Source organism: Polyodon spathula, chromosome 22, assembly GCF_017654505.1.
Source record: "Polyodon spathula isolate WHYD16114869_AA chromosome 22, ASM1765450v1, whole genome shotgun sequence".
NCBI classification, from domain to species: Eukaryota; Metazoa; Chordata; class Actinopteri; order Acipenseriformes; family Polyodontidae; genus Polyodon; species Polyodon spathula.
In genome coordinates this window covers 6243940-6270840 of record NC_054555.1, presented here as the reverse complement: position 1 = coordinate 6270840, position 26901 = coordinate 6243940, and the positions used below count along the sequence as shown (strand labels likewise).

At 36.9% G+C, this 26901-nt stretch overlaps 1 protein-coding gene across 1 annotated transcript; it reads right to left on the bottom strand.

Annotated features, from left to right (window-relative positions):
- Positions 1-1282: 1282 nt before the first annotated feature.
- On the bottom strand, positions 1283-26901 carry LOC121297367 (ubiquitin domain-containing protein 2). The gene is made up of 3 exons (XM_041223652.1): positions 26742-26901; positions 11728-11964; positions 1283-1859 (listed from the first exon to the last, which is right to left on the bottom strand). Exons 1-3 carry the CDS (start codon positions 26809-26811, stop codon positions 1462-1464), a joined length of 705 nt encoding a protein of 234 aa, XP_041079586.1. The 5' UTR covers positions 26812-26901; the 3' UTR covers positions 1283-1461.

The window sequence follows — 26901 nt, the reverse complement described above, 5'->3', positions numbered from 1 at the left end:
TGTTAGGAAACCTATTAATTTCTCTAGGAAATTTGGCATGTTAACAACACTGTATCCAACAGAAGCATTTAGACAGCTCAAGACACATTAATCTTTTTCTTGTTTCATTTTAAAATAACCTTTATATATAATAATAATTTGTACACTACTTGAGATTCTACACTACACCTTGCCTATGACTAAATCATACCATAAACATAAATGCATGTCAACAAACATAGAACAGAATGTAGAGCTCTCGTCTATTTGTTTAAAAAAAAAAAAAAGTGTTCACTTTCATATTTGCAGCCCTTTGTGGCCGAAATGCATGGCTTTTTTCTTTTCTTTTACAAAACAGACAATTCATCCTATTAACACACATACAAAACAGAATAATAGTTATAAACGTTGTCTTTACATCCAATCTTATTTATTGTACAGGTGTTCTTTATAGAATGGGATGTGCTGGTTTCAATGCAGCCTGCGCTGATTTGTATAGTATCTAGTGGACCTCAGAAAATAGCTTGCATTTCTATGTATATGTGCTTGGGCAGATGTTTCTGTCTGTGTGCATGTGTGTGAGTGTGAGTGTGAGTGTGGTGGGGGGGGGGTTGTTCCAGAACTTCCCTGATTTGATCTTACCTACATCAGAGTTCCTCTACTCTGTGCTTGGTACTGCTGCTGGTGCTGGTAGGAGAGACCTTTCCTACATGTGAACTATAGGTTCAGGGGCAGATCAAGCCACTGTGGTGTATTTTATTTCATATTCTTATAAAACATTTATGCCATGCTCTTTGACAGACCGCAATCCACCAGTGCCAAAACAGCAAACCCACTGTACAAATTTGACCATCATCATCAATTGTCCGACAAATAATTTTATATGGTTATCTAGACTCATCTAGCCTTGACTGTTGATTTCACTTGCATGCAATCCAAAAGGCATCTATTGTTGACTGTCAGGCCATGGGTTTGCATTTTCTGTACACATATTGTCCATTACATAAGCAGTAAGTCTCTACTTTCTACAAATGTACTACTACTGCTACAAAAAAAAAAAAAAAAAAAAAGAAATCTAGGAATATACTGTACATGGTTACCCCACTAAATATTACCCCTTTAGCTCCAAAAAGAGTTATAAAAGTATGTGTAATTTTTACATACATTAACTACTTCACTCCTACACATTTTCTTTTTGGTAGATCTGTAGACAAAAAAAAAAAAAAATCTGCCTTGGTGATAGTAAGCATTGCTTATATAAGTAAGACAAACAGCTCTTCAGTGCGTCCGTTTTTCTCGTTCTGTTGACATGGGCCAGCACCAATTTGCCTTTTATTTCCATCACAGATGGAGGATGATTTATATATTTGTACAAATTAGTGTGCAGGAAAAAAAGAGAAAAACCAAAAAGTAGAAAAAAAAATAAGAGATAAGACAAGAAAAAAAAGGCTTGTATTAAAAGAGGAAGTTACTATTTTTTTTTCAGTTTTCCACAGGTGTTGGGCTCTGCAGAGGCTGGCTGACGATCACCTGCACTACATAGTCCTTGGAGATTTTCAGTTCGTCGAGTTTCATTTTATCTGTCAGAGGCCGGCCAGAAAAGAACCACCGCTGGCTGCCAGGCTCAACCCCCTCCTCAGAGTGCAGCCGTCGCTTCATGTGGTGGACGGAGTCCGTGCTGCGAACAGACAGTTTGAGGTCCTTGCCCGTGGACAGACGCAGGCGGAGCTGGCACTCGTGCCCAGAGTTGGGGGGTGGGTCAGGGATGTCCAGTATCTCCAGGTCACTCTTCTCTTCAATCATATTGATGGGAGGAGCCAGACAGTAGACTGGCAGCTGGTATCTGTTGCCCAGTTCATCATAGCATTCAGTAAGGGCACCTAATCAGACAAAGTAAAAATAGAATTAGTTTACAGTAACCAGCTATTGAGCAGGCCTGGATAATACTGTAATGATTATCAGCGAAAATTGATCATGACAATCATCTTAGCTTATGTTTTAACTCCCATTACTTACAACTTTCCTTAGCTACTGCAAAAGCATTTTATTTTATTTATTTATTTATTTATTTATTTTTACAAATAAGTATTTCAGATTCCCATTAGCGTTTGGTGACTGTCAGAAATATTGATCATATTTTGGTACAAGAAATAATCAAGACTATAAACAAACAAACAAAAAGAAAAATCGATTACATCACAATAAATTGATTATTATTCCAACCATCCTATTAATTTACCCCTCAAAATAATAATAATAATAATAATTTTTTATTTTTATTTAGTAGTCGCCATATAGTTTTTTGTTATTTTCTCCCCAATTTGATAGTGTCCAATTATAACTTTTTAGGCTCAGCTCACCACTACCACCTTAATCAGGAGGGGCGAAGACGAACACACGCTGTCCTTTGATGTGTGTGCTGTTAGCCGCCCGCTTTTTTACACACTGCAGCCACCCAGAGGTACAGGTAAGCCCGCAGGCGCCCAGCCAGACCACAGGGGTCGCTGGTGTGTGGCAAGCCAAGTACACCCTGGAAACCTAACGCTCCCTCCCCCTGGGCGGTGCTCGGCCAATTGTGCATCAACACCTATTCTTCATTCTTTTTCATTTCATGTAGAAATAAACAGCAATTCATTTTGTTTAAGAATAAAAAACAAACAAATTGACTCATTTTAAATGATGTATTTAATATTTAAATTAGAATGTAATTCCATTCTTTATCTTTTCATTTATAAACAAAAAAAGTGTGACAGGTCGTCTCAAATGACTCTCGTTTAACTAGGACAGCCACTTATTTCAGGGTATTTTTACTTCTTCACGATAAAGCAGTGCCAACTGTAATGTGAACTATATAGAGCTAGAGGAGCATTTGTATGGTTTTCAGTAATGTAGGAACAGATCTGCCGCCAGGTGGAATCAAAGTATGTTAAAACTAAACAAAACCAGCCAGAGAATCGTTGTTGTGGACTGGAGCAATACTGGAGTACTGGTTTGTAGTTATCCGTCATTGTGTTACTGCAAGATTCAAAAACAGGAAGCTTGGTCAAGCTTGTTGACTGCTTAACAGTAGCTCCACACAGCCATCATACAGATATGTTTTCAGATAAACAGATTTTCAGGCTTACTTATCCGCATTATTCATTCTTACTTCTGTAAAAACTACTTGAAAAACACTTCAGGATTATCTGCACTTTAGACAACTAACATTGTTACGAAAGGAAGATGATAAGGTGATATGACAATGGTTAGAATTAAATTATTGGGCACATGTTTTAGACAAAATTAATTGCTTCATGTCCCCCCCATGCGGATTTTTGGTATGCCACAGTGTTTGCACTCCAGCTCTTTATTTTCTTCTTTGTTAATTAGCCAAACCCTTTTTTTTTTTTGGCAGTTCGAGTGAAGCCAGACAGTCTGGTCTTGGCTCAAGCTTTTACAATTCGCCCACCTTAACTCCAACAACATGGCACATTCATCTACTGCAACCTGGTGTGAGAAGTGATTCATCCTTTCCAAGAAATGTAGTTGGTAAAATGTTTGAATTTGGTCTACTGTAAAAACAGTTGTCTGATTTATATACAATGGAAAGTAGGAAACATATAGTAAGCTCAGAGTAACCAGGCATCCACGATCTTGCCCCTTTAAACATCAGATACATTTTTGCTACTAAAAAATGACGGCATGATCATGACACAAAGGTATTTGAAGGTATTCCTAATAAAAGTGGCCACATCTTGCCCAAGGCTTCACCACAGATAATTAACTCAGTCAGTTGAGAGAATAGTTGTGAAATGTGAATTTGGGCAAAGCAGCAACTTCACAAAATGTAATGCATCAGTACTAGCTCGACAATAACAGGACTGGAACACATGTGCTTTAACCATTTCCATGAGAAAATGGGTCCTTGTAGACCAGTACATTTAAACCATATACATTGCATCAGCAATTATGTGCACTGTAGGCTGCTAATACCCAGGATGGGTATAAAGGAAATGTTTTAAGTGATTATTAAGATGGCTATTCTAATTCCAATTTACCAATACAGGGGGGGAAAAAAAGAACGTCCTCAGACACCTGGGAAGAGTATTATTTCCTGGGTTTGTGTAAAGTACTGGGGAACTTTATCCTTCTCATTTGGATGCTTTTATTATCTATTTCCCCTACTAGTTATTCTGTGAAACAAAATTCTGTCAATACATAATAGTTTAAAAAACAGTAATTCAGCCATCTTCTTAAACTCTAAGGGATAGCATTACATTTGTTCAATACTAAGTACTTAACAGTATTTGTCAAAATTCAGATTTGTCATGATTTAGAACTGTGCCAAATGCATGCATGCGTGCTTATTAAGAACAAAGGAGCTCTTTCATGGATTGCCAATGGGGAAGCTTAAATCACAGTATCTGGAGCAGTTGTAAAGACTTCGCCATACAACTCTCAGGGCTTGAAATTAGCACTGGCCTGCCAGTCTTACTCTTGGGCAGGGACACAGTACTGCATGTCACACAGCAATACGCTGTTCTGGCACATTTATTTTTTGGCCGCCTGACAGCAAGTACCCTGGTATTTTAAAAGGTGACTAAGAAATAAGCAAGCCACCATTTACTTTACACTTCAAGCAGCTTTTACAGGAATACCAGCAGCAGAAATGGAAGAGTTGGTCAGGAAATTGTTGTTGTAAGAAATGACATAGGACAGACAGATAAAAGTTGGACTGGGTACTACAAGCTGGGGCAAGGTCAAGTTTGGCAAATATTTACAGTGATAATGTGTTGATGCATAAAAACTTGTTTACTTGTGTATTCCGTAGACCAGCTGCATTACGCGATGGGTCCACAAAAGTAATCAATGTGTGAAAACATAACATAACTGCTCATGGCTTTCCACACACATTAACTTTCTTGTTACCCACGCAAGACTGTCACTTTTTTGTCGATCCTACTGAATACCTGCACTTTTAAAACTGAGATTATGCTGCTTCAAGTGCAGCAGGTTGATCTGAAGGCATCTGCTTTAAAAGTACTAAACTGAAAATCTGCTTTTTTTTTTTTAAACATTTTATCTAAAATTACAATGTAGTACATACTGGGCCAGTAGAAAGAGAATTCCCATTATGTTTCTTGTCCAAAGAACAGGTAAAGGACTGTATCATTACTGTACCACAACAAAATAATTGCTAGACAAATAACAGGTAGTCAAATCTAATGGAAACAGTTACAGGGCAACAGTTACCAAGGTTCGTTAAGCAACGTTGCAAGAAAAGCACAGCAATGGTGTCAAAAACATTACAGGAATGGTATATCAAAAGCTTTTTGTGCTTTGTTGCTATGTAAAAATAAGTCAAACAAACAACCAGTGCCTACTGTACATGCTGCCTCCAGTGAATCTGGATATGCTGCATGGTTGATCAAGAAGACTCTTTAGAAAGTTCTGTCCAACCTACCACCAGGGTCATTAGTAACTGACACGTACGGAAAGTTGATGCATGTCTGCCTAACTAGGTGCAGTGGTTTGAATCCTCTTGTTGCAGCAGGTACTTCAGGCTCTTGCAGGACACTGCACACATGCTGCCCTGTCAACTCAGACAGGCAACCAACAAACCAACCAGCCAGTCACTTGGACAGCCTGTGACTGAGTAACTCGTCTGTCACCCTGCTGCCTACAACAGGGAGTCAGCCACTAGAAAGTCTGGAACCCTGTCACTCTGCATAGCTATTCCACAGTCTTCTTGTCAGTCACTCTGTAGGAGGGGTCAACTAGCCACAAAAGCTGCCACGCTCGAGTGGCATATATCTGGAATGCACAAAAATGTGTTTCAATGCCCTGTTTATCTCCAAGGGCAAGTTACCATACAGACTCTAAATTCTGGTTTTAGTTCACTATTCTGGACTTCAAAGACACACTGGGGAAACACTAGCAAGGTATTCCAAAGACAGTCAGCATGCATTCATTTATGTTCCTCTTTTTATATAAAAGGGATAACCATTCTATACAAACTGTAACTGTATAGGGACACAATAAATAAATAAACAAAAGAATCCATGCAAATTATACTGAACCTTGGATTATCTGCGAAACCACACTTTGAAAAATTCATACAATATATCAAGAGGTGGGGACTTATTAACCAAAGCCAAAAATTCATCTCTACACTATAGATCTCGGGGTACATGCATCACACCACTCCTGACAAAAAACAGCTGTGAAGTTTGTCACCACCGCAGGATGCTCTCTCAGAAAAGTTAGCTTTCCCTCATGGATTTCAGCCCTTTATCATTCAGGGTTTCCACTCAAGACAAAAGCAGATAAGAACATGTTCAATGCAATGGCTTCCTTGCTGCACCTAGACAATCAATACGTTGGATGTTTCAGGGACAAGAGTCTGTTTTATAAGCCAGGCAGCCTCAGTGGAGCTGCCTCATATTGATCAAGTCTAAACATTTTCCTCTGTGCCAAGTGCTGACGTACTTGCTCACCTGGAGTGCTGAAACGCCTCCATTAAAGCCATGCAAGCCAGTCACTGGGACTAGCAATTTACACATTTTGTAATGAAATCTATTAAACAAAAGACTACACAAAAAAAGAGAACAGATGTGATTAAAACAACTGCTGATTAAAGTAGCGTAGTCATTTCTGCCCAAATTGAGAAGAACTAAACCATAGTTACCCATATAATCCTTAATGCATGTCTTAACATTTTTAGTTTGAATTAAGATATGCATAACGTCTGATTTTCAAGTGTCAGTTTAAGGCTTGCTTTCACACTCTGTGCAGTATAGTACTCAACCAACTTCAGCTAATAAAACTTGGTGTTATTTAGCTCCACAGCCTATCCAAGGTACCGTAGCCACTGCCAAGAATCCTGGCATAAGGTGAAACAAGCGTAACTTTTGAACAACAATAGACATCCAACACCACTCTTTGTTCAGGATTGTTAGCTCTTGGTACTGGGTTTCTTGGTGCATGTTGTGTGCCTACAGTATGAATAATACACACCATACATAGATGAGCTGACATGAAAGGGAGTTAGTTAGCAAGGGCAAAGTAAACGCCAATGTGAAACTCTAAACCACTACCCTTAAGCACCGTGTACAAATTTATATACATATAAAATTAATCTTCCAAAAGTGATCATTTATTTTAAGAAAATGCTTTATTACCTTCTTAATGAGAATAATCAAAGTAGCACTGCACATGACTTTATATTATGTTCTGGATGCTGTGTGGTGATATGCAGTAGTTGAGAACACTGCAGAACTTTCATAAAAGCACCAATTCACACAGGCCCGGACGTGTGGCTGGTCCTGTCACTGCCAGGGACGGAACTTTGGTCAATGGGAAGGAGGAATAGTGCTTCTGTATCAGCTGGTGTTGGAATCACCAATGGCCCACTCATTTAATATTAAAGCAGCCAATGCTGTTTTTGATTAGAACAGGCCATTCTGTTGGATGATATAACCTAAATAAAGGGGTATTTTCAACACAACTTCATAAGGGAGATGTAACATCCATTGTTATTGGGCCATTCCATGAAAATGGCATGTTTAGTAAACTGATATATCAGAGTAATGGCAAACCAAAAACTTTTGCAGGGATTTCCTATCCTAAAGATGAATTCTATACATAAAAAAATAAATAAAACAAATTGTTTCTTAGTTATTACAGTAGAAATGTTATTTTCATAAAATTAAATCTTAAATAATACTACACAATATGATGATGGAACACGCTTGTTTATTTCTGCAATTCCTAAAAATCTTTTAGTGCATCGTCATCTATGCGTTAATATGTGGATGTTCACTTCCACTATGTATGTTTCAAATTACCTTGGTTGGCAAACCATTGGTTTTTAAACAAGGTAGCGTATGGCAGCAATACTGTCCAACCCAGTTCTACTTCATGCAGAACTAGACAGCGTGAGTGCTAGACGATACACACTTATCATACATTATGCATCCCTCAGACTCTGAAAACTGGTTAAATATGCAGTATTTATCTGGACCCTAACTGCCTGTTTTCCTGTATTACTGTTACACACCGAAGGCTCTGGTTACTTTGTATTCATCTTTAATGGGCCTGGTTTAGGTTTGTCTTGTGATGTGCAACACAGACACTGCAGGAAAGATTACTCTGAAATATGTCAGTTTATGAATCCATAAATATAACACGGTGAACTAATTAAAGATTAAATAAAGACAAATCTTATCCAGTGCCAATTACACAATTCCTTGCCTAAAAAATCAACAATATGATACGCGATTTGAAATGCAAGTAAAACTGTAAGAGAGTGATGTTTGTATGTAAAGGCAGACTTCAGGCATCCCCTGATGTTACCAAGATCATTATTTTCATTGCAACTAATATGTGCTAAATAACCAATTTTAACCACCACTGAAAAGGCGGTTCTCTAGAAACTGCATGTGTAAAACTCTGAAGTCTAAACATACAGCAAATACCGGTCCCTCAACTATATCCCTGTCACTGGAGACAAGCATGCCTAATAGAGACAGAGACCCTGTGAAATCCAGGATACTAAATGCAATACAGTATATGGCTAAACCAGGGTCACAGGTTGGTAACCATTAATGTATTCACTTTTCACAATAGCTCACCTGCTGACTTGCTCCTCCGTTTACTACACTGCAGTACAGTAGCTTCTCTTCTGTAATAAAGATGGATTTTTCAATTTGAACTTGCAAGTAGCCGACTGTCTTTTATTGATCCTAGCCAGAGACCAAAAAGCTTTTTCAATATCTATTTTAAGGTCTTGTGGTTATTTTAGATTGATATGGCAGTATGGGTTTCAGTCTGTATTGTTCAGTCAAGGTTTTAGTTGCTTTACAAATGTAGTTTCTTCCCTGAAGTACAGTAGATTGTAAAAATCCAATCACCGGAAGACTTGGGAAACAACAGCATTAATACAGCATTTAGAAACCAAGCTTTTGCAACACTTTGTTAGAGACTGGTGTTACACCCTTTCAAAACTAGGCATGTCAGCACATGTACTGTACCTTATTGAATTTAGAAATCGCACGAAATTTTATAATCAGTTTACAATTGTTTTCATGAAATAGTAAAAAAAGAAAAAAAAAAAAAAAAAAAAGAGCCCAGTTGTTTAGTGGTGTGGCTGCCTCAACTGTCAAGGGCAAACAGGAAGCCTGCCCTTCAGACTTTAATCCACTTCCCCTTTGTAAACTGAGAGCGTCGCCTTATAAAGACACATTGTATATGGTTGTCTACCCCTACAGAAGTCTGTCTGCATTACAACTCTACAGTTTAGTCCCTGGAAAATAAATAGGTGATCCATTTTGAAATTGCACTGTATAATTCACAAGTGTAACTGCAGAAAGATCTGTAAGAGCATTTAAAAAAAAAAAAAACAGAAACAACACACACTTTCCCCATGGTTTACAGCCCTTTTCTTCCTCAACATTCTCAGCCAGTCAGCTATGAAGATCAATTTGTACATGTAATAACAGTGACCAATATGCTGAATTAAATGGCGGCACATTTGCACGGGAATATTTTCCTTGTTGAATGAGCTAGTCAAGCCTTATTCAGTTAGATATTGTCAAGAGTGAAACATTTTCTCATTAAAGGAAAAAAAAATAAACACCTCAGGCAGATGCTATAAAAACAGCAGAATTTGGAGGGCTGATTTTGGGTTGAATGCAGGAGCCCTGAATCGAGTTTACTGGATATAGTATAATTAGGGCTTGAACTTCTCTGTTTTTATTTTCTGAATCTATACAGTCCTTTAAATGTTAGTTAGTAGTTGTTAAGCTGTCTGTGCATCCTAATAAAAGAGAAGGAATTAAGGAATGGGATTATTTTTTTCTTTGCTGCAAATCAAGGATATTTTTAATGATGAACTTGCTATCAGTGTATGCTCCATACAGGGTATTTTATGCTGAAAAAAAATCTGGTGAAGACAACTCTTAAAATGAGTGAAAATAACAAAAAGCACAACGATAAACTAGGCAACTCCAAGAATGAAAAGCAAATAGGATCAGCGATGAGCAATTAATGAAATCTGTCACGTCTGTCTGAAAGAAAAAATAAGCAAAACAGAATCAGCCTCAAAGATAGGAAGGTAAAAAAACAAGTGACATTGTTTTGTAATTAACAGCTTTTTCTGAGTTTAATTAGAAAACAGAATCGGCTCAAAGGAAGTTTAAAAGAGATGTTAAGGTTGTGATAAAAATGAAACCCGAAAACTTCACATATAAAGGGACGAAGATGCGTCTAAAGAAACAGCATGTTTCTGCTTTGAGGACGACGTGAAGCATCTCACCTTCCTACTCATAATCGGCTATTTTAAAATAACAAGAACATGATCCACACCCAGCACAATATGCAGTACAATCTAATTGTTCCAGATTTAGCATGACTCAAAATCTCTACTGAATTTTTGCGGGTCTAATATTATGCAGTACATTTTAAACCAGGTAGCTAAATTATAAAAATATAAACGAAAAAACACCCTGCTTGTTTTTAATAATAAATAGATATTGAGAAGGAATGAAGCAACTGTAAGACACAGCACCCACGAAAATGGTCCTGCATGCATTTGCACTCCACTACAGCATTAACCAACAAAGAAGATGTTTCCTTTAAACACTAAGGAGGTTGCATTTTCAAGAGTAAGTTACATTCCCTCCCCTGCTTGGACAACAAAAACACATTTAGAACAAACCCCCGAATTTCACTCCGCAAAACATGCAAAGAAAATCTAGTTGGGCTTGAAATAATGTGATTATGAAAAATAGTTTGCATTGAGTAAATCAGCTAATCCAGTAAACTGCATCCATGGTTGTCCCAGGTTGTTAAGCTCACTGAAATGTTTGTGCACTGAGGACAAGGACTCAAGATCACAGAGCAGGGGTGTCCACTCCTGGTCCTGGAGGACCGGTGTCCCTCCTGGATTTTGTTCCAGCTGTACCATAAATTACTTAATTGGACCAATTAAGTGCTTATTAGAAGCTTAGTTGGCCCAGTTAATTAATTTAGGGTACAGTTGGAACAAAAACCAGGAGGACACCTGCCCGTTTGTTGAACTACATCATATTATTAGCACTGTCATTGCCAAATGGTGAACCCCTATATAAAAGATACTATACAGGGCAATACCGTCACATTATCCAGATAAAAGGTTCACGGTACGATTGAATAATTGCCCTGCTGAATACTTGTCATTTCAAAGCAAAGGGACAACAGAAAGAAAAGTTAATTCAGTAAGGCAGAACCCCATGTGACTGGAGCAAAACTGTCTTGCAGTAAAAAGTATAAGACTTAATTAACCTGTCAGCTCGAGTATATATATATATTATATATATATCTAATATATATATATATATATATATATATATATATATATATATATATCTATATATCAAGTCAAGTCAGACTTGGGCATCTTTAAAAGTTTCATGAAGTTTCAAAGTGATGAACAGGGTTGCAGGCTGTTGCACAAATACAAACAGCATAGAGATCAGCCATTTGTCTTTTCAACCTTTTTTTTTTTTTTTTGTTGCTTGCAACAGCAGACTTCCAGTAATGTACAATGTTGAAATGACATGATTTTTATTTATTTATTTTTTGCCCAGAGGCTGAACACCAAAGCAATTATAATGTATTTTCCTGCAAGCCAGACTCCTCTCAGAATAAACCTGGATATGCATCACTGAAAAACAGGATCAGAAGGCACTTCACCTATGGGCTTCACCTCTGAGAAAACAAACAACCTACCGTGTGGTAAAGTTATATTCGCACCATCAATAATGGCCTGTGCCAGTTCTTGGTCACTGCTTTCAAAAGCATGGGCAGCAGCCTTGAGGGCATCCCAAATCTCTTTGCGCCCCTCAAAAGCAGGTGCAGTGTCCCAGAATTCATCCCGCTTGCTGCGAAGTTGTCCGTCTGTCATGGGGTAATCACTCTTCCATTTTGGCTTTTCTTTCTTAAGGGGCTGATTACGACCCAAAGCAACTAGGAAAAAAAAAAAAAAAAAAAAGAAACACACACACACACCATAAGATAAATTCACAAAGGCAAATCCATATGAAGCAACCAAATGCCTTTGTAGTTTCCCAGACAGCAAGCATGTATACATTTTGGAACTGCAATGGCAGGCACTCTACATTATGCAGACCATGACAAGATTACACAGGTGGTTTGAAATAAAATTGTAATAAGATTCAGCAAAAACTTTGCAGGTGAAGTATTAGCCCAGTACAAGAGAACTCTTAATTCACAAGCCACCCACCCCAAATATACCCCTCTCTTGTGGTTGATGAGGTACTGTCTCTAGAACAGGAAATGTTGCAGCAAAGATTTTCCTTAGATTCCTACAGGGCATAGACACCATCTGTCTTCACCTGCTGAGGTTCTCTGCAACACTACAGATGTGTAAGTTTGGTACATGAGAGTGCATTTCTAATAACAGATATAAATATATATATATATTAAAAAGAAACATATATAGATTTCACAGCGAGAATATAATATGATTTACCACATGCAATTATAACAGACCACCTTAAGTGAGACAGTTTTGAATGCTTCGAAAAAGGAATGGTTCATTTGGCAGCATCTTGCTACAATTATTCCAAACCTTTGTCTAAAACATATGTTCTAACAAAAGAGGAATGAAGAAAATTGTTTCCTTCTGCCAGATGAAGGCAGCTCTTCTCTGAAATGTGATTTTATTTTGCAGTCAGTCATACTGTTGGAGATTTAAGACACAGAAAGGACATAGAACTACTGTATGTTACATATTTGATTGTGTTTTACTTGCTTTGTTTTTCTACAGCTAAACATTTGGCTTTTTCTTTCATACCACTCATGCAGTGCAGAAGTCTGTAACTGTACACTGCATGGGCCACTGAGCAAATTATTCTTGCCGGTCTAAATAGAGACACATATAAAATATGCAGAATTTAATTTGTTATGCCTACATGGGTGGCGTATAAAATATCAAATTGAGGCAGATTGAAATGACAATTACCACTACATTATACAGTATAGTAATCTTGTCATCCCACAGCAAACGTATACTGTTGTGCCACCAAAGTTAAAAACACTCTTGCGATACGGTCATGGACAAATGAATACCCTGAATAACCCAACAAGTACAGTATAAATTGCCCTGTAAGGAGCAGGGATGTGAATTACTTAAGTGTGTTATAAAAAGAAAACAAAACACCAGCACCCTTACGGGTTTAATGAAAAAAAAGAGGTCATATTGAGCATACTGTGTGCCAATAACCGAGTGCTGCAGGTCTGAAAAATCAGAGTCGTGCTGCTTTCCCAGATGTTTCTCGATCTGTGCTCCAATGCTCCAAGCCTCCTGGCTGCCATACCAAAGAAAGGAAATGCTCGGAACATCTTCATGCACTCGGAGAAGGGCTGTGTTCACACAACCTGCTGTGCTTTTGTTTTGAGATTCATCTTTAAAATAACATTATTTAAAACAAAATTACACATAACAATAAATAGTAACGACAACAACAACAATCCATTGAATTGTAGGTTTTTTTTTTTTTTTTTTTTTTTTTTTTTTTTTTATCAGTTTTGCAAAAGTAACATAAATGGAGATTCGTTTTAAAATAAATAATTTGAAGTCCTAAAGAATGACTGAAGAGATCTAAGGGTGGGAAAAAAAAAAAAAAAAAAAAAAAAAAACAGCCACTTGCCAAACACCAGCCTGGTGCCAGCAATCGAACCAACTGCAATCGGGTCTGTGTAATTTAGGGCAATCCAAGAATAATGTACTGTACAGTACAATAGTACATCTTTGTATGCCTTGGCCACAGGAAAAAAAAAAAAAGCCGGGGCAGTGGTGCTTTCATTTTGATATTTAAGTTGATCCCAATGAAAAACAACAAACTGCTGGTCTGTCCATGTGGGTCACTTGCACCTGGACATCAGTCACCCTATAGCTGTCAGGAAGTCGTGGAGACATACAAATTGAATTTGTTTTACATGCAGAACCACCAGCATTCCTACATTTTCACAGCTTTCATTTTCAGGAGTCCATTTTCTATTTTATTTTTGTTGTTGTTAGGGCATTTGTATGTTAAATGTTAATTGCATTTTAATTGAACAGTGTTTGTCTTGCTTTAAGGTATGCGGGGTAAGTATTGTTTTATTCATGATAAAATCAAACTTGTGTTTTTTCCTAAAAAAATTTACTCAAAGTTGCTTGTGCTAAACTGCTTTTTACAAGTGAACTTACAAAAAAAAAAAACAAATCAGCAAATACCTGAAAAACAATTATATTCCAGCAGAAACATCATAAATCCATTTTCTATGCATGACATACACAATTACTGTACAGTGCAATAAGCCATCACTGACTTATTCATGCGTTCTTTTATGTATCAGCATAAACATTTTAAGAAATGTTTTGGACCTACCTACCCTATTTTCCACACTGTTATTGTCCCAGATATAGGTTTAAAAAGCTTTGAAAGCAATGCCACATTCACAGGAGCCGATTAAAAGGACATCGTACCAAACTGCATACAGCATCCTTAAATCATCTCCATCAACAGCATGTCCAGAATCATCAGTAAAAAGCACCATTAAGTGGCAAACAGAAAAAAAAGCATACCTGGTATAAATCCAGCTTCAGAGAGACAGTAAGAAGCAATACACAAATTGTCTACCACTTACAGTAAACTGATTTAGACTGTTTGCGATTTCCTGTCACATTTATGAAACCCTTTGCTCTACATTTGCAATAAAAGCCATTGACCTTATGAATAAATGGGAGTGCTGTCAGTCTACATCTTTCAGCTATTTCACACTTAGCCCTGCAGTTCACTCACTGTTCAGACACCTTGTCACTATGTCGGCTGGTGTGCATGTACAATAAATGAAATCCGTTTTCAACATCTTGTTCTGTACGAAAAGTCAAAATGATGTGAATTACTGTAGCTAAGCTTTCTTTCAGTTAAAGAAAAGTTTGAAAGATTAGTAGGCCTAATGCTTTCAGTAATACCACCACTGTGGTTACAGTATGTGCAATTAATTAGTAACTACCCTAATTAATGCCATATTATTAATGCCTTTCTTGTAGTGTTGTTATTTGAGACACCATACTCAATGACTGGGCTGTTTTATCAAACATTAAAACAGTCATTTTCTGACTTATTTAATCGTGGAATCAAATCACTACTTAGAATAACATTCTTGTTTCGTTCTTCCTCATGCCAGGAAAATGAATTGTGTGCACATTGATCATGCCTGGTATCTCATCTGCATGAACACACCACTGTTCAACAATTGTCGATAGTCCTCATTGTTGTATCAGCTAATGTAAAGTTTAACGACTGTAGTTATGACTGAAAAAAGATAAAGGGACACTGCACAGTGTTGCAGCATTGTAGTATCCACTTGCAATTATTTGCACTTACCAGATAAGTGCAAGTACTGTACCTGTATTTTGACATTTATCTCGTTATCACCTGCAGCATTTTAACATCCTGATAAGATACTGTCAACAATTCAGAACATGTCTTTCTTGTTTAGATTCTCTGTTGCCTAAACAAATCAGTAACAAGATATGTGGTTTAATGAAGCTTAACTCAAGTTGCCTTCAACTTGAATTGGTTTGGTATTCCCTCAGAAGCCACTGTGATATAAATCTACAGTGTACACAGTACCATCTGGTTCTCTATTGCATGTAGAAAACTGGCTCCAAAACTTACTTTGTGAACAGTACAGTAATGGTCGAACGTAATCTCCGTTTCTGTGCCCCTCTGCATCAGGAATAATCCTTTTTTAATAATGAACACTTTGGTCACTTTGAAACGAGTACCCTACCAACATAACGAATCCACACGAAGGCACTGAAGATTGACACTGACTTTGATTTTGAAGATGGTGACAGTTCCTGTAGAATGATTTTTTAAAATGATTTTTTTTTGTAGATTCAATTTCTCTTTTTGACTTAAACATGTAAAAAAAAAAAATATATATATATATATATATATATATATATATATATATATATATATATATATATATATATATATATATATATATATATATATATATAATTTTAGTGTGTAATTTACTACCCCTGAACGGAAATAAAAAATTAAGAGTTTATTTTTAGTTCTTCGGTAAAATATCAGAAGCCATGCATTAATTATTATTATTATATTATTATGATATTATTATTTATTATTATTATTATAATTCTGATCATTGGTTAAGGACACATGCTCAAAAAACAATAGTTTAATCAGTATTCCAGAATTGGATTTTTGTTCTCTGGTAAAAGCAGTGGTAATGGAAGAATTCTCATCTGCAAATTCATACTATGCATTCAACAGCAGGACAAACACAGCCATGCTTGGAACTTCAGGTTATATATACTGTGGCTGCTGGCACCACAGTAGAAACAAACCAGCAGAACCAACATCCACATGATGCATCCCAGGCAACTGCGTCTTATTAAAACATTAAACTAAAACAAAGGGAAAAGTAAAACCGGTGTTACCAAGTAAGACATAATACTGTACTGTATGCACAATACTCAAAGTCAATGCTAACCCTATAAATCGAGCCCAACAATGCTCCTCTGTTCTATTTCTTTATTTCTTAGAACACCTGAAATGCCTTTAATTCAATGAAGATTGCAGCAAGCAGCACAGCTGTAAGATGAATCTATGGTTACATTTTTTATTTTTATTTTTTTGTTTGTTTTTTGGCATGTCGTAGCATTGTGATTTCAGGGTGTCCCTATGCAAGACATCAGTTGTTTACTCTAACTTGAATTACATTTGCCTGCCATTACTGTATACACTCTTGCCTTGGTATTGTCTGCTAGCACGTAGTTATTTTCATAGCCAGTTAAACATTCTTTCCAATGCAAAGGGATTTTTTATTTTATTTTATCATAGGTCTTTTGAAAATCATCACATCACCTACAAACATGCTGCAGGCAATGCTACAGTAGCATTAAAATGGTCAACTATTTAACAGAGTGGGAGAACTTCACTTGGAAGAGCCAGCAATATAAATCTCAACTGGTTTTGAACAGCAGTTCGATAATTCTTTTAATTGCTGTAGCAGAACCACAAAAAAAAAACTACTATATTATACCACTGAGCAATTGCTGCTAAAATGAGATACAATTTCAAATTACTCTAATACTTCTACTTAAACGTTATAATCTCAAGTTTGACTGAAATAGTCCAAACCAAAACTACGGTAGCAAGAATCTGCCCTATATAAGTATTGTTCTCCTTCTTATATTTTCATAAAACACATTAACAACAAATTGAACTGAAACTTATGTTAATATAGAACCACCACAATAGCAGATTCATAAACAGTACTTTCTTATGTAACATTCTTATGTGTAACAAAAGCATAATATGTAGAGCAGTTTTCAAATGAATGTTAATCAGACACTCGTTACTCCATTATATATCTTACTGCCACTAATCAGATATTTAAACTGTGATCATGCTCAGTACTGTAATGCACATGCTGGGAAATCTGGTCAGAGGGTGCTTTACTACAGGAGGGAACTCAGCCACCAGTGTATTAACACAAGGCTTGGGTGAAAGCTGTACGAGAGAGGATGTGTTAATGTCACCTGAAAAAATGACATGCTGCTGACTGCTGGGTCTGACGGGATCGCTAGTGTTGACCCATCCTGGGCACTGTAAACAGCCATTGCCACCATGCCACATCACATCAACATGCTTTAGCGTAACTTTGGCTCATTTCCTCAGAGTAACCTGAATTATTGTCCGAAAGCGTCCAACTGTGCAATACTCGATGCATGCAGCAATTAGAGGACTGCTTTAAACTGTCTGGTTTATTTCTGCTAATTACTTACATACAACATAGCAACCGAATTAGTGTACATTATTCACCTTATTCAACCAATAATAAAAAAAGGAAACACAGCTATGCTAGACAGCTACTGTTACAGAATCTTTCCACGATACGATATACTGTACAGTACCTGGCATATCAGATCCCAACAACAAGAAAAAACAAACCAAAAAGATGAAGAGGTCTAGCTGTAAAGCTGTGAATCTGGAGCCTATTGGAAAACCAAAGATCTCTTTGCTTCTATCTTGGATAAATCAGTAAATACAAACCTAATATTATTTCAATTCCTCTTTGCTCTAGGCCCAAAGTATATACTGCATCACCACTAAACACTTTATTTACAGCAGAGGAACAGTAATGTACAGTAAATTACATTTTATTTAAAAATATTTATTATGACTTTATCTTTAAATAATCCAAAAAAGACCTACAGGTCCACGTGGGAATAAAATAAAAACATTATAAATATTATTTCTGTCTCTAAACCTTCTTTTAGATAACACTAGGTCTTTTCATGTCTGATCTATAAAGCCCCCTGAATGCTGATGTGCCAAGCAATGGCCTGATAACTCTCTGAGTACAAATGGCAGAACCATCCTCCAGAAATGTCCTGAGGACAAGAGAAAAAATAAATAAAAAATCTCTGTTGCATCCAAAAGGACTTGCACAGCCTCTCTGAGCACACATAGAGCAAACAAAGAAAGGTATAAAAAGAATTTGCAAGATTGCACTGTACATTTGTTAATTTCATATTCATAGCTATAATTTACATTACAACTTGACTGCTTTATACATATCTAATCACTGCCACTCTCACCATTCACATAAATCAATTATAATTTGCACATTTAATATATGCTGGGTCTGTACAAGTACTATACAAAGTGTTTTGGGGATATATTCTTTAAAACAAATCGACTTAGAAATCCAAAGTTACTTATATTATCTAATGAAATGTAGAGTATGTTCATTATGTACAGTAGTAAGACCCAGTAATGTACCCAGTAAAAGACATTGCCAGTGACTTGGTAAATCATAAAAGACAATGAAGTCAAAAACAGCCTGACATTGCTCCTATCATGTGAAACACAATAGGAGCATTACCCAGCTGACACTACAGCATTTAGGGGGCCTATACAGTGAAGTTAGGTTTTCAGAAATGCGCAGACCTGTGAAGGAGTTACATTTTCCTTCCCAGCCTCCCCCTCCTTCATCCCACAGCTCTTCAACCCAATACTAGCCTACACAACACAGGCCGCAATGTGCTGGTGATGTGAAAAGCAGCTTTACACACATGGCTATAATTTAGTATTAGGTTTTTAAATACATTTCTTTAGTTCAAGCCTGCACAAGATTATTAACCAATCGCTAATGTCTTTAGGGCATTTAAAGAGGTGGTCAACCTATATGTAACATTATGCATCCCTAAAAATAATACTATTATCTGTGGAAAGCTTACAGGCTCACCCCAGGTGAAAGATCAATCATATTAGCTATTAATGCCTGGACACGGACACAAACTCCACTTGTACCAATTGACCTGTAACCTCCATGCCCCAAGAAGAAAGCGAGCATGTACACTTATCCACCAGTAACCAAACACTTATTACGTTTACTATCAACATTTCTGAGGCATTTGCTGAATGCTACTGTACATAATGGTGTTACATGTACAGTACCCTTTTGTGTTCGTGACACCTGCTGCTTCTCCATGTCAGTTATTTTTCCTGTTCACGTTTTAGTTTACGATGAACCCTGGGCATCACTGTTACAACTAACAGTGTATTTCTTGCAACCCTAAAGCAGTATTGTCTAAAGTTACAATATATGGGTCCAACTGTCTGAAGTACAGAATTTTCTGTATGGTTTCTGTTTAAGGAAAACCTGCTTGCTGGTCATGCATGGATACACATTAACAACAATGTGAATTGGGTATGTGAATAAAGAAAGTATCAAAAAAGATCAATGTGCTCCATAGGGTAAAAAGGTTTTTCTTTTAACAGGTTGTGAAGTTATGCTAGCTTTCATAAACAACTCGAAGTATTCATGAAATGAGGGTAAGGCATGCTTTTAATTAAAAATCACTTGTTACTAATCCAAATAACTTCATCTGAATGCTAAATATGGTGCTATGCATACTAGAGAAAGCAGAGAAAAAAGTGATATTCACAAAAATGCAAAAAGCTTTAGAAATGAAACGGCCACTAAAAGGCACCATAACAGGGGCTCCTAATAAACAGTTTGTCCTTGTTTTTCAAAATCCTAACCCATAGACAGTGTTACTGCAAACAGAAATCTAAATCTGTCATTTTCACCCTGAAATCCACCACTTTAAAATAACTAGAAGAGGTAGCACATTTCTCTTCACACTTCTTGTTTTGTATTTTAAAATGACAGAAAATGTTCAGTCAAAGCTGCACAAGTACAAACCCTGTTTGACTGTCATTCTCAAGTATAACCTGGGTTTTCTGGACTTGAGGCATTGAATATCCAGTGACCTGGTTTTATAAAAACCCTGGCAAGAAAATATTAAGAGTGGGAAGCCTATTATTTAGCACAGGTCAGGAACTCCATCCCATATCCCTAGAAATTAATACAGTACAGCCTTACAAAAGAGAAATGTACAACCCTGCATTAATTATTTATATTTCAATGCAATTAGTTAAACCACAGCTGGCCAATGTATGGTGCAAGGGGCAAGGGACAGTGTGATACACCAGTACAGCAGCTCATTATGGAAATGACTAGCTATAGTATAGTAAAAAGGACTAGCTTTTACACCATTGTTTTGCCTTATCATTTAAAATACATTTACATAATTGCTATTCATGTTTCTCCATTAGAAAATGCATCCTGTATTTACACTGAAACAACAGTTCCTAATTTAACTGGGGGGAGAGAACAAAAAAAAAAAAAAAACACAAAACCGACCTTTGTTATTCATAGAGTATTTAATGAGTAATGTTATACGTTCATAAAGGTTTCATCTGGTTAGGAACAGCATATGTATGGTGATGTCACATGTAGCTGTTATCCCAGACTTTATCAATAACCTGACCATAATGCCAGTTCAGGAATCCACTGCTAGTTTTAACACTCAGCTGGTTTAAGTGGAATTTGTAGATTTTGGAATGAGTACCTTTTAACCTAAAACAAAACAAAACAAACAAAAAAAGTGTATAAATGGACTACTAACAGTATCACCCTCTTAATGTTAAATACTTGCCGCAGCCAAGATATTCTAACAATTTCTAAAAGGATTTGCTGTGAATGCTTCTAAAGCCAAAGAAACAAAGGCTTCCTTTGGAACTTGGCATCCAGCCTCTCTCCAGATAAAGCACTCCTATTCCTGCCATAATTTCCACAAGAGCATTCATAATAATAACATTTTGCAGCCAAGCACAGACAAAAAGTTACAGGACCAGTTCTGTGGAAATGAATTTCATATTTTTCATGTGTCTCAAAATTGGTGGTTGGATTAACGCATTAAAATGAAAACAGCAGAGATAATTTAATTCATTAAAAAAAAAAGGAATATTAATGAAGATGGCCCTTATATGTAGCAACCGTGTATTACGTTAATGAAAGAATTTCTCATAGCCACTGCCACATTTAATATTGCATTACAATTTACAATGAGTTGCAGTAAAATGTAGGATGGCAACTCAAATCACACTGTGGCACAAGACTTAATTTACAATTTATACTAACATCATACAGCGCAATGTAAAGTGGGCAAACTGTCTTCACATTTTAAGCTAATCCATTATTGAACATGTCAGCTGTTGTAGTGAGATAAAACTAAATAATTAGGACTGTGAGGTTGACCTGTGCTTACTGACAGAGAACATGAAGGAACGGCATATTTTAAAAGATACAGTCGACTCTCGCCAATACACACCGGTTGTGACTGGACCCTGTTTTGTACTGGACAGAATCAGGCAATATTTTTTGTAAGTCATTTGTGCAGTTTGGGTCACATTACTACAAAAATACATCATTGCACTGGAGAAGGTACAGAGAAGGATAGCTTGGCTGTTCCCAGGGCTTCATGACATGAGCCATGAGGAAAGGTTAAAAGAAGATCTCTTCAGCCTAGAAAAAGAGAAGGGAAAGAGGAGACTTGATTGAAGTCTATAAAATCAGACATGGTACAGTCACAGTTAACCCAAGACACGACTTCAAATTTAGCAAAGTGAATGGAACAAGATGGCATAAAGGCAAGCTGAGTACAAGTAAGTTTAGAACAGAAGGCAGAAAGCCCTTTTTTACATTGCATGGAATAGCCTGTCAGGTGATGCAATAGGTAAAGGAAACACTGGAAACATTTAAAAAAACATTTGGTGCTTTTAAATTAGATCTCCCTAGTATGGAAGAATGGGATGAGTCTTGATGGGCCGAATGGCCTTTTCTCATTCGCAAACTTTTCTTAAGTTCTTATGCATAACCAATATCATCTTAGGCAGTGTACAGTAATATTACATTTCACCACAGCTGCTTTCAGCATTCACTGCACTATGATAGTGTGTTTCTGCTTATAAACAGATTCAGATTAGCAAGAGTCTAAGGTACCTTTCAAACCTCACACTACTACTGCACCAATAAAGGCACATCACTGACTGTTTGTTCACTGGATAAAAAATTAAAATACAATTACATTTAATTCAGCAAGATTTCTGTACTTCGCATTATCTTCAAGGGCTAATTAAACAATTCTGCTGTTGAGATCATTACAATATAACCCATCAAGTTAGTAGTAGCAATGGTCCAAATCAAGCAAGGCTGGGGTCAATTCCAATTCCATTTCCAGTGTCTTTTTAAAAATCAACTCCCAATTTCAATTCCAAGTCCTTCAAAAAATAACAGTTCTAAGACAATGGATGTGGCCTGCAGGGTTTTTATTGAGAGTTATTTTGACATCTTTCCTGCTTTCACAAAACTTGCAGCAATAGCAATTACGATACCTGTCTCTTTCAATGAAATGGAAGCTTCTGAGAATTATTAAGACTTTAATTTGGAAAGAACAAGAGTCATTTTTGGACTTGGGTGCTAAAAGGAAAATGTAAAGAACTTTTAAGCTGCAAAACTGGAAATAGTTATGATGTTGACAGCTAGCTGCAGAGACAATAGTACATGTTCTACAACACTGATTTTTATGTCGAGACTTGTCTTTATGTCTATTTCTACTACCATTATACTGTGTACTGTTTTACATGTTAACTTAGTATGAACTAGTTACACAGGAAAATAATATAACTATGTTGATGCAATATGTAAAAGCGCCAAATGACAAACATCGGAAGGCATTGTAGCTCGGTCGATACAGTATTTGTAATTCTAGCACAATGCTCTTAACTTGCTCTGTTACTTTGAAGACTCCTGAACAGATACAGTCCTAACAGTAAACACTCACAGGGGGTGAGGCAGGGCAGAGGGGAGAAGACGAGCTTAACCATATGCAGAGTCAGTGAGTCAGACCTGAGGGGAGCAAAGAATTTAAATAAAAAAATGTAATAAAATAAATAAATAAAAGCTTTCCTTTGCCTAAACCCTTTACACAAAAACAATGCGCAGGCTTGACTATCGACAGTTGTCAAATGATATGATGCATCGATTTATCAGCCTTAAGTAATTGCACATGCAGCAATCTACACATTAAAAAATGTCCATCCCACTGCACTGAAGCAGGACTCCAGTACAACAAGCTTGGGGTTTATCAGTATTTAAACACTAAGCAAAGCAGATGTATGTATTCATTCGTTCATTCATTCAAAACCAAAACAGCATTTGTTCCAGTGCAAAGTTTGCACCACTTGAAATAAAACAAAGAATTAGCATAATAATACAAAATAAGCAAACAAGCCATTTTTTCCCCAAATGGAAACAGCTACAGTAATGATTAACGACGGTCTTTCGAATGCCATTACAACCGGCAGTTGCAAAATCTGCATGTCAATATTTTGTTACTGTCCGCTGCATACTTCCCCTCATGCTCAAATTTTTTGCAACGTTGTTTAATTGTTATGCGCGTTTCAGGCATTTTAGAAACAAATGTCTTTTCGCTTGCATCAAAATTTTAATTCCCAAACAACTTGCTCCAAATTATACATCTGTGCAAGTGCTAATCAGAGCTTCCTTTTCCCTTCAGACCATGTCTATGGTTTAATGGCTGAGCCTTGACAACTACGACTGCAAGTATCTATTTAAAGTATTTATTGTATAAACCTGTCATTTTATGTTTGCTTTATGTCTTTACAATTTATATTTGCATTTTGTTTTACATGTTGCATTTCATTTTTATTTCGTGCTATTTCATATTTGTGAAAAACACAGGGCTCTAATTTTATAATAGTGATTTTGGTTCCCGCAGGTAGGCACATTACATAGGGCGAGCCAATCCACACACAGATGGAGGGCGGGCGTGAACCCGGGACATCTCACACTAAAGCCCATGCCGACACTGCTGTACAAAAGAGCCGGCTCCTTTGCAAGGAGCGTATATCAGGCTTATGTCTTCGTATGTGATTACGTCACCTACCAGCCCTGCTGCTGCCTTCCCCCGTGCATGCTCCCTGCTGCTGCCTTCCCCCGTGCATGCTATATATATATATAGCCCATATATATATATATATATATATATATATATATATATATATATATATATATATATATATATATAATCTCCGACCTGTCAACTCTCCCGTATTTTGCTGAGAACTCCACTGTTAAACCCCCTTATGTCTGCAAACCTTTAAGTCATAGCCAGTGTGTGGTTACTGCAATACCAGTCTGTAATATGCCGGGACCTAGGGGAGCCCATGCATTCAGTGCGCAAGGCAAGTTGACATAGTAATCCATGCACTGGTGAATTAAGACACAGGGTACCAATATTGATGACTCCATAAAAGTCAGTGAAGTTACTTCATTAATATTGGTACCTTTTGCCTTAACTCTGTTACTTCACCAGTTTTTTAATTGGAAGTATAGTGTATCAAACAGCAATGGCTGTACAAATTGCAGATGTGTATAATACCAAATCAATTTTAACTCAATCCCGGTAGCAAATGAAAACAAAGCATAAACTATTCTTGGACCGATGTTCTAAACTTTTACTACTAACTCATCATAAAAATAACATGCAAAAAAAAAAAACTATAAAGTACAAGTTCTTAACCCAGTATGTATCCTACTGGTTTTTGTTTTTTTTTACTATAAGGAGCCAATGCCACACTGACGAAGCTGCCCTATTTCTCTAATGGCAGCTAACAGATTGCACCCATCTGTGTATCTGTCAAGTTGCAAGAGTTACCTGCATTGCTAATTTGCGACAGTATGTCTTTATCTTCAGGCAATGTCACCCCCGCTTTGGTTGCTGTTTTAAGCTGACTTGATATCCTGCACAGGGTAACCACAGGAAGCTGCAGTTTGTTTTGAACAATGGCTGTCCAATGCTGGTTCTTTTCAAACAGAATGATCCAGACTGCCACAAATGCACACGGTTCACTTAGCCAGCAAGCTGTTGTCTTTAGCTGTGCCAAGCTGTCATAAAGCTTTCATTTTTCATGTTCCGGGGCATTTTCAGTAATTACCGCATTTTGCTAAGTCAGAAAAGCTGTTACAAATATTTAAAAACCATTTAACACAAACCCCTCTGTGGCATGTGCTGCATTGGGAAACTAAAGGGCCAATACTAAACTTTGGAACTAGTGTATAGTTTGGACCATCTTCTTCCCAAGATGAAAAAAAAAAAAAAAAAACTTTCAAACAAAATAACTGAAATACATGTTGTTTGCGTCAGCTATCAGCAAAACAAAAGATAACCACCACTCTTTCTAAAATAAAACAGACGACTGGGGACAGCTTTGTTTTGATTCTCAAGTCCCTGCCGCACCGCTTTGAGGACAATAGCAACACTAAATAAATGAATACCATCTTAGCAACAACAGTGAAAACCAATACGTGTCCGCCCCCCCCCCCCCCCCCCCCCCCCCCAAAAAAAAACGATCGGGGCTTATAGAAGCATTTACACAAAAACAAAAAAAAAATGTTAGTTTATTAATTAATTATAAACTAAAAAAACACAACAAACAAAAAAAAAAAACATTAAAAAAAAAAAAAAAAAAAAAAAAAACGACTAAGAAGAGACCCCTCCCGGGTAGGGCCATATAGCAAGTTCAACAAGTGTTCATTTGAGACTAATGATTATCAGGATACAAGTTAGTTGTGAAATTTTAAAATTTCACAAATTTTCAACAGTTGTGTGAATGTCACACATTAATATATATATATATATATATATTGTATATATTATATATATATATATATATATACACGATGTGATAGCTAAAAGGTTCCAGTGTGTGTGTAGTTTTTTTTTCCTTTTTTTTTTTTTTTTTTTTTTTTTTTTAAGTAACGGTTTCTACAGGTTCTACAGAGTACAGTATATGCTATAATTAATGCTCAGGCGAGGTTGATCGTATTGCGAGACACTAAAGTCTCATCTAAGTATTACTGCACATATACATTATTTACATTATCATCTAAATCTTTCAGTTGTTTATGTCACGTAACTGGATATCCCTTCTTCCTGTATATGCTGCCCTGCAAAGCCAGTTAAGTGACCCAGATATACGGAAGGTGTAAACTCATAACCACAGCGAGCACGACAATTTGATAAGTAAATACGACAAGGGATGCAAAGGCTTTCGAGTTTTATTTGCGAAGTGCACAAATTGTGACAATGCTCTTTACACAGGCCCTGCTGTAGTGTGCTCTCACATAACGGTGATTTCTCACTCTCACATACTGCCTGTAATTGTAAAGGCAAAAGAAAATGTTGACACGGCGCCGACCTAAGATAAGAATAACGGCAGAGATTATTACTATTATTATTATTAGTTACTTACCTCCAGTTCCATCTGAATTTTCGTTTAAACTGCCCGAAGAGTCATGGTGAGAGCCCACACACCCTCCCATGGGTTTTGTAACGGTGCAGCCCGTTGGTCTCCGTTTTCTTCCCCCAGCCCCAAGCTCTGAACTCTCTTCTTGTTTCACAGAAAAGGAATT

What these genes read in the sequence shown, in the direction of transcription:
- LOC121297367 (XM_041223652.1), bottom strand. Translation starts at nt 26,811, where the DNA reads ATGGGAGGGTGTGTGGGCTCTCACCATGACTCTTCGGGCAGTTTAAAC. An exon ending in AAATTCAGATGGAACTGGAG is followed by an intron (nt 11,965 to 26,741) that starts GTAAGTAACTAA and finishes TTTTTTTCCTAG; the next exon opens with TTGCTTTGGGTCGTAATCAG. An exon ending in GAATATAACTTTACCACACG is followed by an intron (nt 1,860 to 11,727) that starts GTAGGTTGTTTG and finishes TTGTCTGATTAG; the next exon opens with GTGCCCTTACTGAATGCTAT.